General features: G+C 52.2%; 1 protein-coding gene across 1 annotated transcript; it reads right to left on the reverse strand.

Annotated features, from left to right (window-relative positions):
• Window positions 1–2,103: 2,103 nt before the first annotated feature.
• On the reverse strand, window positions 2,104–8,093 carry PNMA8B (PNMA family member 8B). The gene has a single exon (XM_081032015.1). It carries the CDS (start codon window positions 7,640–7,642, stop codon window positions 5,786–5,788), a length of 1,857 nt encoding a protein of 618 aa, XP_080888141.1. The 5' UTR covers window positions 7,643–8,093; the 3' UTR covers window positions 2,104–5,785.
• Window positions 8,094–20,349: the final 12,256 nt, after the last annotated feature.

Genomic DNA, 20,349 nt, shown 5'->3' on the forward strand with positions numbered 1-20,349 from the left:
TATTGTTCTAAGTCCTTTGTGCCTAATACTCCATTGAAACTTCACAGCAGCTCTTCGAGGAAGAGGCTACTTCAGCATCGCCCCATTTTCAGATGTGGAAGTCAAGGCCTACAGAAGTGACTCACCTAAGGTCACACAGCCAGTGAATGGGGTGGTTGGGAATTAAACCCAGGTCCTACCTCCAGAGATTAGACTCTTGGCCACTGTGCTTTTCTCTTTCTTTACAGGAACACAATGCAAGGTATTAATAGATCTTTTATTCATCCACACAAATATTTCCTATTTTTTGATAAGTCACGTGGTAATACATAAATGGTAATGTGTACCCAGATCACCCAGGTACCTTGTTAAAATACAGATCCAGGTACAGTAGGTCTGCGGTGGCATCTAAGAAATTCCCAGGAGATGTTGATGCAGCTGTTCTCACTTGGCGATACCGCTGCCCGGTGGGAAAGTCCACTTCCTGCAGCCTAGCGTTCAAAGGACAAACGGAGCTTTGGAGCTTCAAAGCAATGCACCAGCGTTCGGTATAGAGCACTTAAGAGGGCGCCGCCTCCCTGGGACTTTAACCACCAGACCCCGAGCGCCTCCTGGTGGGAACCGTGGGTACACCCTGAGAGCCCTGGAGGGTGGGGGAAGCGGGGCGCGATTTTAAGCAGCGGTCTTGGAGCGCTATTTGGTGGGAAAACAAAGCGCCGCAACTCCAGTGAGTTGGCATTTCTTCCGCAGGCATAGAAGTAGGGAGCAGAGCGTCCTATGAGATGGGGCTAAGTCTGCTCTGAGAAAGGCGGGACTTGAGGGCACCAGGCCTTGGAGAAACCTGCTGGAGAGGAAGGGGTCTACTTCTCTCTGTTCCTGCAAAACGGACTTCTCCCTCCCGGCCGTTCTTGGACCTGCTCACATTCCCCGCGATTTCATGGCGCCCGGTCCCCATTTGAGCCGGCTGAGGGGCCTGGACAGGCTCGTGCTTGAGGCCCGTGCTGGGGGCACAGCCTCTGACTAGCTGCATGCCCCGACCCCCACCCGGCCCCCAGTGATTCTGCATGCTCATCTCAAGCCTGCCTCACATTTAAACGTCAGTCACAAGGAATCCAGTTAGACAACCACCTCTATGAAGGCTGATGGCCTGTTGTGCAAATACTCATTCCCTACGCCCAGCACCAAAGCCTGGCCCGGGAGGGGTCAGCGATGAAACCTGAATAAACCCCTGGTATTACAGCCTCGGCTCGGGGTTTTTGAACCTGTGTTCCTGCCCTCTGGATGCGCTTCCCCTGGGTCTCCACCTGCCTCACCCCTCACTTATTTCGGGTCTTTGCTCAAATGTCACCTGCTCAGTGAGGGCTTCCCCGCACAACCTTAAACAGGTGATGGTTGCAAACCCTCTCCGGCCCCCCCCTCCTCAGGCCCCGCCCTCCGGGTTTTTCTGCCCCGCAGCCATCACTGTCTAATGCAGGACCCTGCGCTTCTCTAGGAGGCTTATTATCTGTCCCGCGTGGGTAACGCTCCCCGAGGCTCTGCATTTGTCTGTCCTGCTTCCTGCGGCAGCCGCAGCTCCGGGCTCGGATACACGTCCTTTAAGTTTCGCGCGGGTCTCTCGGCCTCATCCCAGGAGCTGTCTTCTCCCACCCGAGGCGGCAGCACTCCGCGGGGTCCTCGGGGCCGCGGCACCTCCGGGATCCCCGTGGGGACAAGCCCGCTGCTAACCGGCCTGTGTGGGCCCCGCGCCCCTTCCTTTCCGGCGGGACCTCAAGGCCTTTAAGGCGCTGCCTCTTGGACCCGAGACGCTGCTCCGCGCGGCCCTGGGCTCCCTCCCCCCGGGGCGGAGCGTTGCAGCACCTTCCTCGCCCCGCGCACCTGGGTCCGGTTCTCCAAGCCCGCGTGGTTCATTCAGTCGGTCCTTCGACAGCTGGAAACAGCAGCCCCCGGTGCGGGCACTGGGCTGGCGCTGGGTGGGCGGCCCGGGACAGGACGGACCACACTCTGGCCTGCCCCCTTACCCCCCCCCCCCCCCCCCGCCCACAGCGGTCCTGCTCCCTCTCTGCTGCCCCTCACCCCTCGCTCATCCACCCCGGCTCCCCATCATCGGTGGGACCCTCGGCCTCAACCACGTCCCGATTCCTCTGCCAGCTGCGCTGCTGCTGGTCGCCCAGGGGCACTGGTGGCAGTTGGAAGCGGTAGGTGGGGACGCTATCCGGAGGCTGCCCGGGCTGCGGTGGCAGCCGCCCCAGCGACGTGAGCCGGGGCTCCTGGATCCCTCCTCAGGCCACGGGCTCTGTTCGCGGAGCCTCCGCGCCCAGCGACCTGGGCTCTGGGCAGCAGCAGTGCCCTGGCGGGGAGCAGCTCGCTGCGTTCCCAATCTGTGGGCTCCCTGATCTCCCCCTTTCTGCACTTTGCCTGCAAAACGCAGGGGGTCCCTCTATTAACCCCCCTGACAAACACAGTCAGTGCGCTGCTTAGGAACAAATAAGTGTGGCAGGTGGCAATCAGAGCTCTGCAAAATGAGATGGGGATGGGCGGGAAGGGTGACATTTTCACAAAGGTGGCCAGGGAAACCCTCCTCGGGGAATGTGACTTTTGAAAAAAGACCCGTTTGAAGTGAAGGAGAGATCCATGTAAATATCCTGGTAAGGGCTCTCCAGGCAGCAGCAACAGCAAGTGCAAAGGCCCTGAGGCAGAAATACGTTCCACGTGTTCCCTGAACAGCAAGGATTTTTGAATGACTGGAGCCATGTGAGAACGGTGAGCACTAAGGCAGAGAGCTAAAATGGGGACAGAGTGAGTAGACCCGTGCTGTCCCAGAGAACATTCTGCGATGATGGAAATGTCCTCTACTTGCACTGGCCACCTGTGGCTCTTGAGCACCTGGAATGTGCCCGGTACATCTGAAAAACTGCATGTTCAATTTTATCGAATTTTAATTGCATTTAAATTTAAATGGTCCAATTTGGCCAATAGTATTTGACCAAGAAGGCCTAAGAATTATAAGGTCTTTGGCTTTGACCTGTGGGTACATAGGAAGCCTTTAAAGGGTTTGGAGAGGGGAGTAACTCCTTCAGGCATCAGATATAAGTCCTAAGAGCACTCCTCTGGCAGTGCGGTAGCCAAATATGGGGATGGAGCAGAGACCCAGGTAGGAGGGAGGCCTCCTAGCCCAGCATCCAGTGCAGAGCCTTAAAAATCAAGCCTGGGAGCCGGGCTCTGAGCATAGAGTGTTACAGGACACAGAGCACAGAGAAGGGTCCAGGTCAGTGCCAGGGTGAGGAGAATGCAGGTGGCATGGGTCCAGGCTTCGTATGGTGGGGTTAGGGAGCTGGATGGGGTGAGTGTGGGTCAGATTGGAGTCTGGTGAGGTCAAGTTGGGAGGAGACTGACATGGGGGCTAGTGAATGGGGTGGAGACTTTTGCCCAGGTTGTGGGGAGGGAGGTGGGGTAGAGGCCAGGATTAGGAGTGAGGGCTGGAGCCCCTGAATGTGTAGTTGGGTGGGCGAGCAAAGGGGGTCTAGTGGCAGGGACCTAAACAGCAAGGATTTCTGGGTGACTGAAGCCACATGAGAGTGGTGGGCAGTAAGGCAGAGAGCTAACATGGGGATAGTGAGTCGACCCATGCTGTCCCAGAGAACATTCTGCGGTGATGGAAGTGTCCTCTACTTGCACTGGCCACATGTAGCTCTTGAGCACCCATGATGTGGCTGGTACAACTGAAAGAAATGGATGGAGAGCTGGGACGTGAAAGGCATGATAGGACAGGAGACAGCTGAGGTTGGAGCTGAGGGAGGGGCCCAGGGGCAGGGCAGATAGAAGTTAAGGCATGGCAGGATTTATGTGGGTGGATTAGGGCAGGGGGCTGGGTGGGGGCACAGGCTCTGAAGCAGAAAGGACACTGCGTGTAAATCACTGAGAGCAGTCCCAGGATGTTCTGGATGAAACTCAGCCATAACAGGTGGGGCATTGCTGGCCCAACCTCGGACACTCCTCGCCCCCACTGCCCAGAGCACAGAGAGACCAGGTCAGAATACTTAGTTCACTTTACTGAAGGATCCCAGGTGACACAAGTGCACAAGGAGAGGGGCCTAAACTGCTAAGGGAGAAGTTAGAGAAGTTACACGCGGGACCCTCCCCAGCCCAGGCATCTCCGGAGGCCACTCAGCCCACGGCCAGGCCCTGAAGTCCCCAGGGAGGGCAGGACTTCCTCCCCAGCCCCAGGCCCACCCTGACTCGATGCCCGGGAAACTTGTCTGTCCCAGGGAGGTCCCTGCTGCGCAAGGGACCCACCTCCAAGCAGCTCCCAAATCTGCTTCTACACCTAGGTGTCCGGAAGTGGGGCTTGGACATTCGGACATTCACAGTCCACTAGGGCTGTGAGGAGACGCACACGCCCCTCTGGCTTCCTCAACACGTGCAGAGAGGACTCTCCTGGCACGATGGGCTGGTCACTTCCTGGGGACCAGAACTGGGACACAGATACACACAGCCCCAGGATAAGAAGACTTGGAGGGGCGTGCAGGGAGGTTGCTATTGAGGGAAAACACTGAGCTGGGCAGAGAGGGCCCATGCACACGTCACCACATGGACACTGACATGACACGGGAGCATCAGCACTTGGGACAGCAGGTGCTGACCTGGACGGTGCCAGGCCAGGGTACTGGTGTGTGTGGGGGGGTGGGGCGCGGCGACTCCAGGGCTGGACTGCCGCTCCCTCCAGGGGACATTTCCTCCTCTCTACATACAGGACCCTGGTCAGCAACCACACTGGCTGGACCAGCTCCCACGCCTCAGGTGCCCCCTCAGGGTCCCCTCTGCCCTTTAGTTCACTGAGATAGTGAACCGGGAGACCCTATTATTTTGTCAGGGGCTGCACAGACAGCACTGAGGGGCTGGTCAGCCTACAGGAGGGGACAGCAGCTGGTGGGACAACAGAGGGGAGCCTCAGGCCTGTGGGAGGGGCGCTGCCCCGCACTGCAGAAAGGAGCCAATCTGGATGTGAATTGTCCTGAACTGAAAATGTCGGCAAATAATCTGGATTTTGGGAACACAGTGCAGTCTGAGTGACAGATTCAGCCTGTGGACACCACAAGGTGGATTTGGCCTTGAGCAGCTCGTTCATTTGCGTCAGCTACACCTGCGGTGGGCAAGGCTGGTTCCCCTTTCCCTTTCTTCCTCCTCCTCTCCAGCTCCTGGTAAAGAGACCATACTCTCCTCTCCCCTCCCCTACCTCCTCTCCCTTCCCCAGGAGCAGCCCCTCTGCCTCTCAGACTTCTCTTTCTGGAATCATCTCCTCCCCCAGGCAGGGAGCTCAGCTTCACCCTGACACCCACTGCCCAGCTGGTGGCCTTCATCACAGACCTCAGGCCCCATCAGTTTGGGGTGGGAGGACAGTGGCCTACAGACACTGGCCAGAAGCATGTGACTGGAATCATGGGGGCCCCGCGGAAAGCCATAACGAACTCACTGGCATAGCTGGCCTCCCCAGGTACCCGTGTCCACCGACACACTCACACCCGTGCCAGCCGGGAGCCACCCAAAACCAAGGCCGCCTGGTGCTCCTGAGACACGGCCCCATCGCCTGGGGCTGCTGCCTCCGGCTGCCCGTTTCTCTCTCCTTCTATCAGGATCGCTCGTGTCACCTGCAAAGGAAGGATTGAAAGGTAAAGGTGAGACCCGCATGCGCGCCTTGCGCACGACAGAGCACACGGTTAAGCGGGAGACCGGCCTCTGCTGCAGGGAGGGAGGAGGGAGCGCGGAGAAGCCACAGCGCCGGCCTCAGCCTCGCCGTCTGTGGAAGCCACTAGCGGCACTTGGGGGGCAGCCTCCGGCCGCGACGAGCCTTCTTCCCGCGGGCTGACTTGGAACCGCTGGGCGGCTGCCCCCTGGCCTCGCCGGCTGTGGCGCGGGCCCCGACGCCTGCACGCCCTTTCTTCTTCTTGTCACCCGCCGCCTCGTCCTTGGCTTTCTTTTCCGGAGTGATGGCCCTGCCGCCGCGGCCTCGGCCTCCCGGTCGGGCTTTGCGGGACCCGGAGGGGGCGCCGGCCTGACCCAGGACCTTGGAGGCCGTGCGGGCGCGCTTGGCTCGGGGCTTCCGGGACGCCCGGTCCTCGGGCTCTGACTCCTCGCTCTCCGTGTCCTCGGACGCCTCTCCTGAGGCTCCGTCCGAAGCCCCGTCCGACTCCTCCTCCGACTCCGGGTTCTCACGCGCCGCCAGGAGCGCCAGGACCTCCCGCAGGCTGCCCTTGGCGTACTTGAACTTCCCACCTTCCCAGGCCTCTTCCTGTCCGTCCTGCATCGCCTCGGCCGTGTCCTGGGCGGCCAGGAGTGCCACGAGCTCCAGGAGGCCCACCTCGTCTTCCTCTTCGTGGCCCCAGCCCCCGAGGAGGCCACGCGCAGCCTTCTTCCCCTGGGAGGGGGTCTCCGCGTCGGCCAAGGTAGACATGCACTCCAGAAGGTCCCCGTCGTCCTTGGCCTTCCTCAGGACCATGGCGTCCACTTGGCGGCCCGCCTCCTCCACCTTCACGCGGGGTCCCGAAGTGTCCTTGGACATGACGGACAAGACCTCGGGAAGTACGTCGTTTTTGTCTTTCTTATCGCTCCAGCCCAGCGACTCGATCACAGAAGCGATTTTCAACATCTCCTCGCGGGCAGAGGGATCCGAGGGGTCTGTATAGGCCACAATGGCCACAAACTCGGGGTTGCCCACCCCCTCTGGTTCTTGGTCCCCGTTTGCCGGCGACTCGCTTTCGGAAGCGTCGCTGTCCATGGGCTCCTCGTCCGACGTGTCTCTCACAGCAAGTAGGGCCACTAAGTCGGGGACCCCGCTCGGCTCAGCCCCAGAGGGTTCTTCGTCCATCTCCTCCTTCTTGGCTTTGTCCGTCACCGTTACCAGGGCCAGGAACTCGCGGGGACCGTCTTCTTCATCTGTGTCGCCCTGGAGGGACCACTTCTTCACGAGCTCCCTGGCGGCGGCTTGGAGTGTGGCGTACAGTGCTCTCTGGTCGCCGTCCCCGCTCAGGTCCTCCGCACCGATCTCCTCTATGACGATGCCCAGGCTGTCGTCTGAAGAGTCCTCGGATTCGCGCCTGGCTGAGGTGCACGGCCGCCCTCCTCGGCCTCTCTTCTTGCCCTTCTGGGCAAACCTGTTGCCTCTGGCTCTGCTTCTGCGAGCCCGACGGCCCCTCCTAGCCTTGCTGGCTGCACCGTGAGGAGGGCCAATCTCCCTGGCCGCTGGCTCCGACCCCTGGGCCTCAGTCTCCGAGGTGGGAGGGGTGGGTGTGTCCCCGGGGACCCTGGCCACCTCAGCCTGCCTGGGCCTTTCATCCAGCAGCAAGCGTTTCATCTGCCTCAGGACTCTTGTGTCCTCCGCGCGGTCCTTACACAGAACCCTCCAGACGCCATCCTTGCCTGGGATCTCCCTAGGGATGGAGGAGTGATTGATGTCCTCCAGGAACTCTACCAGGGCGGCCTTGGCTTTCTCGTCCCTCATGGCTCTCGTGTTCCGCAGCCTGAACGTGCCCAGGGGCAGGAAAGAGGGCTGCAAGACGGCTTCGATGGCTGCCTGCTCCAGGCCCTCGGGGATGTCGGTGACCAGCAGAGCCCTGTGCACGTCCACGTCCAGCCCCCTGCACCAGTCCTGCAAAAGGCTCATAGCCATGGTGCTCGGCCCGCTGGCGCTGATCACGGGGCAGGAGGGGAGCCCGAGGCTGACGCGGGCTGCAGCACCCTATGCAAATCCCACCCTGGAACAGCGCCACAGAGCCTGGAGTTCAGGTTCAGGTGAATATGGAGGGGCTGAGGGCTCGGGGATGGGGGAGGAGGGGCTCCCGCAGCGTCTGGCCAGCTGACGCAGCCGCCTTTCTCGAGGTCCCCTCCCCAGGACGGTCCGACAATCCGCAGGGGGCTTACGTGTCTGGCTAGGGATGTAGCGGGCCCCGCTGCTCCGCCCTTTGTCCCTGGCCTAAGTGACGCGCCGCTGGGCCAGGTGCAGGGGAAGGCGGCGCTGTGGCACCTGGAGCGGCGGAGGGAGGGAAGCAGCCGGGGGCCGGGCTCCCGCGGCGTCTGGGCTCACACCCTCCGCTCCAATCTCAGCAGTTCCGCTGCAACGCGGCTACTGGGTTCTGCGCCTGCGCACATGGGCTCGCCCCCTCCCGGAGCTGGCCAGGTCTCCATGGCAACAGGGCCGGCTGGAGGGAGTGTGGGTCTGGGGAGCAGTTCTTATCCCCCGGGATGAAAGGAGAATATGAGTGTTGTTGGTAGCACCATCTTCAGTGATGAGCCCCAAAAGGGCCAAATTCATGAGGGGCGAGGATGTAGAGACCTAAATCAAGGGGCTCTAGTCTCGCATAATGGGACCAGGTCTCACTCTTGGGTTTAGAGTTTACGGGTGTCACTCAGTGGAAACAGGCTTCAGTAACTGTACACAGGCCTCATTTGTAAAGGGCCGGCACTATTCAGGGTGCAAAGACCTCACTGACGGGGTGCAGGCCTTGTTCAATGAAATCAGGCCTACGTTCCCTTATTCATCAGGATGCGCGAGCAATCAATCCTGTGCTTTGGAATATGGTTTGTACAGATGTATGGTCATCAGTGAGGTCAGACAGGACTTCTGCAAGAAAGCATTTCCCTTAACTGGGTCCACCGACTTGGACATCCTTTGTCCCCCGCCCCACTCTATGCAAGTCAGGTGCTGTGGCCCAGCTGTTGGGTTTCTGTCTCTACCGCATACCCCTGCGCTGTCACTCCAGGAAGGTTCCTGAGAGTCTCTAAGCCTCAGTGTTCACCTCTGTGAAATGGTGGTAACTACTAACCCTACCTCATAGGGTCTTTATGGGGATTAAAGGGGATGACCCATGAAAATACTTGAGAGGTTGGCTCATAGTTCGTGTTCCATAAAATGTGACTATGGGAATTATTTGTTGAGGACTTACCATTATGTAAGCATTTGTTAAATAAATAACCAAAACACTGTGTTTTTTTAATGCAGGAAGAGACTGAAAGGTTACCATGGCAACAGGGCCTATGGCAAACCAAACTGCTTACTCACTCTCCTACCAACCCCCCTGCAGCTCTGATTTCCCTGCTTTCCTCTTCTGCTTTTACCCTCCTGATTCTCCAATGGATGTTACCCTTCTCTCCAGAGCAGCCGTTGTTCAACAGAAATACAATGCTTCCCCCAAGTGCAAGCCACATGCACCGTGTTAAATTGCTAGTGACCACCACCAATAAACACACAGAAACAGGACATGAATTTTAAGAAAAGATTTTAGTTATCCCCGAATAGACAAAATATTATCATTTGCACTGGTTATCAATATAAAACAATTATTAATGAGATACTGAACGTTCCCTTTTTCGTAATGAGTCCCTTTGGAGCAGCCACATTCAAGGGCTCAACGCCCACACAAGGCTATTGGGAATTTATTCTGAGGAATTCATTAGGGATGTGTGTATAAGTGAGTGTGTGTGTGTGTGTGTGTGTGTGTGTGTGAGTGTACACCACAAGTTTATTCCTCCCTGTGTTATTTATAACCCTGAAATATTGGGAAACCCAATAACAGAGGGACAGGAAACTGGCATATGGGTAAGGTGCTTATGAAAATTAATATACCATATAATTCACCCATTTAAAGTGCGCACTTCAGTGGCTTCAGTATATTCACAGAGTTGTGCACCATCACCACAATCAATTTTAAGACATTTTCAGCACCCCAAAAAGAAACCCACATCTCTTAATCATCACCCTCCAACTCTCCCCCCAGCCTCTGGCAACCACCACTCTACTTTCTATCTCTATGGATTTGCCTTTTCTGGACATTTCATAGAAATGATTCATACCATACGTGGTGAGTTTGTGTCTAGCTTGTTTTACTCAGCATGGTTTCGAGGTTCATCCATGTTGTAGGGTGTGTCAGTTCTCCGTTCCTTTTTATGGCTGAATACTATTCCATTGTATGAATACACCACATTTTGTTTATCCATTCACCAGTGGATGGGCATTTGGGTTGTTTCCATAGTTTGGCTATTGTGAGTAATGCTGCTATGAATATTCATGTCCAAGTTTCTGTGTGGGCATTTCTCATGGGAGATACTTAAGAGTGGAATTGCTGGGTCACATGGTAACTCTATTTAACCATTTGAGGAACTGAAAAGGCACTTTTTATAAGAGTTGGTTAAGAGCAAGGGGTCTTTTTCTACCTCCTCAGAAAGGTGCTGTAATGTTACCTGGAAGTCCTCTTGTCTAACTGGCAGCCACTAACCAGGCAAGTCACTTCATCTCTTCCTGCCTCAGTGTCTCCACTTTATCATGAAGTGCTGAGGATGCAGGAGGTGCCTTGAGTGGGTGTTGGAACAATGCCCAGCCCTGAGTGTTATTGGGACAAAGGTTTCATTCTCACCAGGGGACAGGACAGCATGACCCTCTGGGCTGCACGCAGACTATGGGGGGAACACCCCGGGAAAGCACCCAGTACCTACAGGTTCAGTAGCAAGTCCCTCTCCCAGAAGTGTATTTCAGGAGCTCCTATTGGGAGCAGCTTGACCTCCTGGGGGGGCGGTTTGTAACATAATCCGGGCACTGTTGGGATGCTCGGTGTGTGGGATGCCCAGGAATTGTCAGGAACTGTGAGTTGGTCCACATCTTCCATGACCCTAGGAAACCCCACCAGCCCTTCACATCTGTGGGGGGAAAAGTCAGTTTACAATGATCTGAGGTCAGAACCTAACTCTGTTCTACATGCAAACATAGAGAGTCTTTTTAAAACGTGGTTTTAATTTATCCTAGGGCCCCACCATGCTTCCAGCACAATTCCACTTCTCTTAGGTCCACATTTATCCATGAAAAGGAAGTGTGAAGATCTGTCCTCTTGTTCGTTTCCTGGCTGCTCTGCCCCCTGGTGGGGGATGGCAGAGTGGGTAGGGACGTGATCCCAGAAGCCGAGTAGAAAATTAGAGACTCAGAAACTTCCAGAAGAAGGAGGCATCTAAGAAGTTGAGGGCCCCTGTGACATTGCAGAAGCTCCAGGGCAGAGGATCAAGGACCCTTAAGGATCCCCAAGACATGTTAGGGGGCCCATGAGATCAAATCCATTTTCATAAAATATCAAGACATTATTTGCCTTTTTCATTCACATTCTCTCACGAGTGTTCAGTGGAATCTTCCAGAGGCTACATGGCGCATGATGCCACAAATGACAGATTACAGAAGCAGGTACCAGGATCCAGCCATCTTCTGCTGAGTCAGACACGAAAGAGGTTTGCAAAAAATATAAAGCAATGCCACTCTTCACAATTTGTTTTTGTTTCAGAAAATATAGCTGTTTATATATGTTATTTTCACGGACGTATAACATGTTTTTATTGGTATTTTTTAAAAAGAGTTCATATGCAGCTGCAGAAAACTTCTTTATCTAGGGGACTCTCCTGGCTCCCCCTCTCCTGGTGCTAGCCACCTATAAAACAATTTTAAAAATTAAAAATGAGTTCATAACTATAATACATACTTTTAATTTCTTGGCTGAAATTCCTAATACCATAAACATCGACAGATTGAACCCACATAAAAAAAAAACTCCTTGAAGTTCTTGATAATTTTTAATACTCTAAGAGGTCCAAGACCAAATAGTTTGAGAACTGCCGTATTAGAGATTACAACACAATGTTCCCTTGGGCCTTCAAATAAGAAAAAGATTATTTGGGGGGGGGGGGTCCTTCAGCGGATTACAAATGAATCATGGGAGTTCAGTGCACTGCTGAATTGTCTCTATATGGTCACCAAGCTGGAGGCCTGAACCTGGTCCTGAGGTGTGTGTCGGGGAGCCCCCATCAAACTACCAGAGTGGGAACGTCCTCCGAGAGCAGGAGGGGGGATTCTACCCTTCAACTAGCAACGGGGTGGGTGCCCTGGACTATGCCAGCGCCTCCTTCCGGCTCCCCCCCAGGCCTGCCCCACTCCACCCACTCCGCCCCCATCCAGCCTCCTCCCTGGGTTCAGACCCACTCCAGCCCTTCCAATTCATCCTCCCCAAGACATCACAAACTTGACCTTGGCCTCTCCCTCATCCCAAACCTTTCTATTAGGACTCCGCCCCATGGCCTCCTAGGCCCCGCATACTGCAGCCCCGCCCTCCTCCCGGGTATCTTTCCAGCCTAAAGCCCCCACCCCCACCTTTACCCCATCCCCCACTCCCCCGCCCCCGCCTCGGTGTTAAGCTTTACTCAGAAGAGATTCCTATGTTTCTCCCAACCCCCAACTGGGCTGTGAACCCCGGGAGGGCAGGGCTGGACTGTCTCAGTCATCTCTGGGTCTCTAGCTAGGTGGGAGCAGGTCCTGGGGGGATTTGTGTGTGCAACGAATAAAGGAAAAATGGCAGAGAGCAGGGAAGGAACGGAGGGAGAGAAAGAGGGAGAATCTCTACAATTGAAGCGCTGGTTCCGTCTTTTTTCCCTGAGCTGTGTCTCCTTGTGCCCACCAGAGGGCACGCTGACCCAGCAAATCCCTTTTGAGGTTTATCGTCCTGCTGAATGACATCAATAACTGCTACTCAACACCCTGCTGGTCTGGTTCTGGCCAGTGGAGGAGCTGCCCGAGATCCAGCGCCATCCCTGGAGTCGCCGCGCCCCCCCCCCCCCCACACACACACCAGTACCCTGGCCTGGCACCGTCCAGGTCAGCACCTGCTGTCCCAAGTGCTGATGCTCCCGTGTCATGTCAGTGTCCATGTGGTGACGTGTGCATGGGCCCTCTCTGCCCAGCTCAGTGTTTTCCCTCAATAGCAACCTCCCTGCACGCCCCTCCAAGTCTTCTTATCCTGGGGCTGTGTGTATCTGTGTCCCAGTTCTGGTCCCCAGGAAGTGACCAGCCCATCGTGCCAGGAGGGTCCTCTCTGCACGTGTTGAGGAAGCCAGAGGGGCGTGTGCATCTCCTCACAGCCCGAGTGGACTGTGAATGTCCCAATGTCCAAGCCCCACTTCCGGGCACCTAGGTGTAGAAGCAGATTTGGGAGCTGCTTGGAGGTGGGTCCCTTGCGCAGCAGGGACCTCCCTGGGACAGACAAGTTTCCCGGGCATCGAGTCAGGGTGGGCCTGGGGCTGGGGAGGAAGTCCTGCCCTCCCTGGGGACTTCAGGGCCTGGCCGTGGGCTGAGTGGCCTCCGGAGATGCCTGGGCTGGGGAGGGTCCCGCGTGTAACTTCTCTAACTTCTCCCTTAGCAGTTTAGGCCCCTCTCCTTGTGCACTTGTGTCACCTGGGATCCTTCAGTAAAGTGAACTAAGTATTCTGACCTGGTCTCTCTGTGCTGTGGGCAGTGGCGGCGAGGAGTGTCCGAGGTTGGGCCAGCAATGCCCCACCTGTTATGGCTGAGTTTCATCCAGAACATCCTGGGACTGCTCTCAGTGACTTACACGCAGTGTCCTTTCTGCTTCCGAGCCTGTGCCCCCACCCAGTCCTCAGTCCTTACCCCTAGGATCATCTCACCCAGCCCAGCCCTAGGAGGCCCAGGGGTGTTTTGTTTTTTTTGTTTTTTTTTAATGATTTTTTATTGGGGAAGGGGAACAGGACTTTATTGGGGAACAGGGTGAATTTCCAGGAGTTTTTTCCAAGTCAAGTTGTTGTCCTTTCAATCTTAGTTGTGGAGGGCGCAGCTCACTCCAGGTCCAGTTGTGTTACTAGTTGCAGGGGGTGCTGCCCACCATCCCCTGCAGGACTTGAGGAATCGAACCAGCAACCTTGTGGTTGAGAGCCCACTGGCCCATGTGGGAATCGAACCAGCAGCCTTCGGAGTCAGGAGCACGGAGCTCTAACCACCTGAGCCACAGGGCCGGCCCCCCAGGGGTGTTTTTGCAATTTGCAGTCTAAGAAGCCCCAGAGTCAAAGCTGATAGTCCACCTGGGTGCCTGGTTATACCTATGGTGCCGATTTCAGCCAGCATATCTCTGATGGCTGGGACTGGAGAATACTGGTTGAAATAGCTTTAATATTTCACCTCCAGCTTTATTCTCTAGAAGAAGCAGAATTAGCAGAAGAGGCCAGTTCCCTTCCCAACAATTACCTGGGTGGAGAAATCCAATCGGATATGGGTTTCCCCATCTCCAGGGCATACACACTGACATGTTGGTACATAACTAATTAATTGAGAGGTCTGAGATTGAGTGGGTGCAGGACGTGGGGAACAATTACGCATTTTAGTTTTATTCCAGTCACTGTGCCTTCCCTTTCCCTCCTCTAGGATCTTCCCTTTCCCTCCAGGATATCTAGGGCCCAGCTCAATCACATTTAGTGAGGGGAAAAGAAGTCTATCCGTTCTGTTTAAAGCTCCATCCTCCTTTCTTCTCCTTCTTCAGCTCTGGACCTGAGACGAGCAGCCAGCAGAGGCACATCCTCATTTCTTCCTCCCCCCTTTCGAGGTCTTGCTGCTGGTCGTTTTGGACAGGAAGGAGGAAGGTAAAGACAGACACATCTCTGATCTGTCTAGTCAATGTCATGGTCTTGGCTTGGTTTTGTGGCTTCTACAGCCATCACTGACTCCAACTGGGCCTCCAATTGCTGATGGTCTCATGAAGTGCAGGTGTAGATTCTTTGGGGGTGAGGGGTGATGAGAGATGAAGGGGAAAATAATAAAACAAGCTAACAGACTGAGAATGACAGATTATCCGTGCACCTAGGATAATCAACTTAACTCTTTGCTTGTGAGGTACAAAATTATCAGAGTATATCTCGTAGGAACTAGGATGGGGTACCCTAAAGAGCTTGTATTCATCATCTACTACTAGGTTAGCAATTGCCCTGAAATCTAGCAGCTTCAAACAACAAACAGTTATTATCTCACAGTTTGTGAGGGTCAGGAATTGGTGAGTGGCTTAGCTGGGTGGTCTGGGTCAGATGTCGGCTGGGGCTGCTGTATCGGAGGGCCTGTCTGAGGCTGGAAGACAAGCTTCCATGACTCATTCCCATGGCTGTTGGCTGGAGGCCTCAGCTCCTCACCTGGAGGGCATCTCTTTAGGACTGCTTGAGCGTCCTCACAACCCGGCAGCTGGTTCCTCCAGAGTGAATGATTGCAGAGAGAGAAAGCCAGGAGGCCACAGTGCCTTTATATGATCTACACAGAGAAGTCACACACTGCCTCTTCTGCCATATTCTATTTATTAGAAGTTGAGTTTCTAAATCTATACCTCACTCAAGGAAAGGAGAATTAAACTCCACCTCTTGAAGGAAGGGAAGAGCATCGAAAAGTGTGTGGACATATTGTTAAACCATCACAGAGATTTTTATCATCTCCTGGCTCATTTTCTGCCAAACCCATAACAATTAAAGCTGCACATGCATAGGGGAGAGGACTTGCTCACTTGTTAGTTCCTGGAGGAGCAACTTGCTAGTGGATTTTCTCCAGTCTCCACTCCAGCACACACTCATGTGTATAAGGATTTGACTTGGGACTAAGAGGTTAACAGGTATGTAACGGGTTCATGGGCAAAATCTTCCTTTTCTGAAGAGCACCTTCTGGCTGCTTAGGAATCCACACAGTTTCTGTCCTGTCTCAATCTAGGGAACAGTGAGACAGGTAGCGAAATGATAACAGAGATTTAGTACAGGGCAAAAAGGAAACCCAGTGCATCATTAGGAAGATTTTCAGGGACAACTCACAGACTATTCAGCGAATAGTGGCTTAAACATAGCAAGAGGTCACACAGTGGGAGTTGCTGGGGTTGATATGTCACATTGTCAGAGTCTGCAATTTTCCTGGCCTCTCCTCAGTCACAAGATGGCTGCAGCAGCTCCAGACACTCACACACCATGTTCAAAGATAGGAAGTAGGGGTAAGCAGATAGCGGGAAATTTCTTTTCCTTAAGGGTGAGAATGCCTTTTACCAGAAGGCCCCAGCAGGCCTCCTTTTATATCTCTTTGGCTACCGTAGTACTGGGTCCCATGGTTACCCCCTTTACCAAGGGTGGGGCTGATTAAGGAAGTTCTGAACAAAACCCAGGTTCTGTTAAAAACAAAGAGTGGTGGGAGATAGTTTTTTGGATAGACAGTAAACAGGATTTCATATATGTTCTTGAGGTTACTATACATGAGATTATCTATTGCTACATTAAAAACTGCCCCAAAACTTAGTGCCTTAAATTGTTATTTATTTTGTACATAAATATAACAGGTAGGCCCAGGAGCAATGCTCATCTCTTCGTGTGGCGTTGGCTGGGGGTGACTCTACTGAGAAAGGAATCTTTTCTAAGATCCTTCACTCACATACTGACAAGTCTCCAGCCAGGTAGCTCTGGGAGAAGCGGACATGGGCTTATGCAGGACCAAAGCAGCAGCCTCAGAATCTCAAGCTGTTCCTGGTTTCCTGAAAGCAGAAATAAAAGATTTCCAGGTGCCAGTAGCCCTAATCAACACCTCCCCGGCGCCCTGTCTAAAGGATCCTTCAAGGCCTTGTGACCCAAATCCCCTTTAGCCACTCAGTGACGAGAGGCCACGGATGGCAGCAGGCAGGAAGCACAAGGCCTGGAAAGGAGACGTTGTCAGAAGGGTACGCCTTTAAGAGGATGAGGGGTGCATCTTGGGTCTTACTCAGTGTAGCTCTGGCAGTCCTCAGCCTCAGTCTTCTCTGGGTCCTTGTGGATGACAAAGAAGCCCTTCTTCACAGAGGGCCAGACCCACCTTCACAGACCCACCTCTGAGTGGGTCTGAAAGACCTGCTGTGACCCGCAGCAGCTTACATCAGAGTTGCTGGAGTTAAGGGCCACTAGTCTACAAATGGACTAGGGAAACCTCAGCCAGTGTGAGACCCAAGGGGCAAGCTCCTAATCTGGACAATCATGAGTCCTTGCTTGCAAAGGTCAGATTTTATATATTATTCCTCCACGCAATACCGTTGTTTCCAATGGCCTCAATAGCTGCTATAAAAATGAGGTGATCACGGAAGCTAGCAATGGCCTGTGGACACTTTATGGAGGCTCACTGCATCATCTGCTACGCTGTCCTGCCAAAAAATGGAATTTAAAATTGGATCAAGCTTCTAACTACTAGTTTACAGGATAACTAAGGAATAGAGGAATACATTAACAGACCCCACAGGAAAGCAGTCAGCAAAATTCAGAATATGAAAGCTATAGGACAAAAGAAAAATAAGCTATAGGACAAATGACCTGTGTTTTTTTTCCCAAAAAATAAATTGCAAAAAAGGAAATAATGATCCATGCAACAACATAGATAAATCTTGAAAACATGTTAAGTGAAAAAGGTCAGTCATGAGAGGCCATATATTGTATGATTTCATTTATATAAAATACCCAGAAAAACAAACCTATAGAGACAGAAAGTAGATTAGTGGTTCCCAGGGACTGCAAGAAGAGGGAAATAAGGAGTGACCGATCAGGGGTAGAGTTTATTTTTGGGGTGATCACAATGTATGAAAATGAATTATGGTGGTTATTGTACAACTCTGTGAATATGGTAAGAACCATTGAGTTGTACACTTTAAATGGATGGATTATATGGTATATGAATTTTAGCTCAGTAAAGCTTGTTGAAAAAATAAATCACAAGCGGAAAAGGGAAGGGAAACTTTAGACTAAGAGACTTGAAACACATCAAATGAAATATGTGGACTTTGTTTGATACTGATTGAAAATGCTTTAAAATTATGAGAATTGGAAAACTTTGCACACTGACTAGATATTTGGCAATATTAAAAATTAATGTTGGGGGAGGGGGTTCACAGTGTGAGGGATGTAAAAATAAAATAAAATAAAACTAAAAAATTAATGTTAATTTTTAAGTGTGATAATGGTATTTTAATTATTTTTAATAGTCCTTATCTCTTGGAGATACACAGTTAAGTATTTAAAGATTAAGTATTATGCTTGGGGTTTGCTTTAAAATAATCTAATCTAAGGGAAAGTAAGGGGGATACAGACAAAGTGAGAGTGACATATGTTGAAAATTATTGAACCTAGCTGATGGGTACCTATAGGTTCATTATATTATTGGGGAAGGGGAACAGGACTTTATTAGGAAACAGTGTGTACTTCCAGGACTTTTTTCCAAGTCAAGTTGTTGTCCTTTCAGTCTTAGTTGTGGAGGGCGCAGCTCAGCTCCAGGTCCAGTTGCCGTTTCTAGTTGCAGGGGGCACAGCCCACCATCCCTTGCGGGAGTCGAACCGGCAACCTTGTGGTTGAGAGACGTGCTCCAACCAACTGAGCCATCCAAGAGCTCAGTGGCCGCTCAGCTCAAGGTGCCGTGTTCAATCTTAGTTGCGGGTGTGCAGGACTCGAGAAGTTGAACTGGCAACTTTGTGGTTGAGAGCCCACTGGCCCATGTGGGAATCGAACCGGCAGCCTTCAGAGTTAGGAGCATGGAGCTCCAACCACCTGAGCCACTGGGCCGGCCCCATTTTGTCAATTATTAGTACTGAGTTAAACAATAAAAAAGTACAGTAACTAGGATCTGTTAGCAGAGAACAATTTGGACAGAACTACTGGGTCTTGTGTCTTCCTGCTCCTACTTCCCTGTAAGCAATTACCCTATAATAAATTATGTTATATTCTATGGAGTTGCCTGCATTGTTCTTTGGTCTGAAGATACCTTCTTCTATGGTGGCCATTACACATTTGCCCCACTGTCAGACATTATACAATGCATGAGATTGAAAACCTAAGCAAAAAGTCTCCGAAAAGCAAAGTAGAACTTACCATGGTCTCACAGATGAAGATTAGAGTTCATGATTCACCAAAAAAGAGCCCTGGAGTAGATAACAGATTCTCAGATGAAAACCTGAGAGGGCTCTGGGTGAGCCGGAGGTAGACTAAGAATTATCAGCCCTGCAACCCAGCCTTGACTTAGCACAGTTCCTGATTGTACTAAAGTAAGCATCCACAATTCAATTAGTGTAGCATAGGGAAGATTGAACTTCTTCTGAAGGAAGATAAATTATCTAAAATATCTACAATTTTTATACCCAATGACCAGCATTCAATAGCGCATTATTAAATATGCCAAGGAAAGAATATGACAGAATAACAAAAGGAGAAACAGATGCTAGAAACAGCCCCCAAAATGATCCAAGTATAGGAGTTATTAAAGACTTTAAAATAACTATAACTTCTATGTTCAAGAAAGTAGAAGAAAAGATAGAGATAATATAGATGAAAAGATTAATACATTTATTAAATGTCTGGAAGTGTAAAAATATTCAGATAGAAATTCTAGAACTAAAAATTTCAATATCTGAAATTTAGAACTTACTAGATGGATTTAATAGCAGATTAGAGGGGTGGAAGGTTGGCTTAGTTGGGTAGAGTGCGAGCTCTGGGCAACAGGGCTGCCAGTTCGATTCCCACATGGGCCAGTGAGCTGCACTCTCTGCAACTAGAATGAAGTCAACGAGCTGCCACTCAGCTCCTAGGTGGCCAGATGGCTCAGTTGGTTGGAGTGCGGGCTCTCAACCACAAGGTTGCCAGGTTCGACTCCTCCACTCTCACGAGGGATGGTGGGCTGCGCCCCCAGCAACTAGTAACGGCAACTGGACCTGGAACTGAGCTGCGCCCTCCACAACTAAGACTGAAAGGACAACAACCTGACTTGGAAAAGTCCCGGAAGTACACACTGTTCCCCAATAAAGTACTGTTTCCCTTCCCCAATTAAAAAAAAAAAATCTTAAAAAAAAAGAAAAGCAGATTAGACACAACAGAAAAAAGGATTCGCTAAGTGAAAGGCATACCAATAGAAAATATCCAAACTACTTCAGCAGGTCTGCATAGGCACCAGGTGTTGTTGCCACTCATGGGTGGTTGCTTATCTGTCTGGCCTCCTTGTGGGATAGCAGCCAGGCCCACAGCTTTCCCGGCTTCTACGGCTTCCACCGGCTCCTCCCGCAGTGTCCCACAGCTTTTCCAGCTCCTGAGCTAAGAGCACAGCTAACTTTATCCCAAAGGAAAGGAGCTCCTCCTACAGGGCACTCTTCAAAGAGTCCTGGAGGCCTTGAGGGACTAAGGAGGGTCCAGTCTTTCTTCATGGGTTACAGCTGATCTTAATGAATTCTAGTTTGCCCTGCCTTATGTCCACCTTCCCTTCCGGACAACATGTCCTGCTGACTTCAGGCTCTACCAGCAGATACAAAGACAGGCTCATAGACTGTTTAACCAGCTCCTGCAATTGGATGAGTCAAATCTCTATAACAACGCTTAGGAATATGATGGTCAGCTTATGTGTCAATTGGCTAGACTCTAGTTTCAAGTTCTTCAACCAACACTAATCTAGCTATCTCTGTGAAAGTGTTTTGTAGATGTGATTAATAGCCACACATTTTTCCAGGAAGAGGAGAAGCTTTCTATATGCAGAACCAGGAGAGAGATTTTATTTGGCCA

Source organism: Rhinolophus hipposideros, assembly GCF_964194185.1.
Source record: "Rhinolophus hipposideros genome assembly, chromosome: 21".
NCBI lineage: Eukaryota > Metazoa > Chordata > Mammalia > Chiroptera > Rhinolophidae > Rhinolophus > Rhinolophus hipposideros.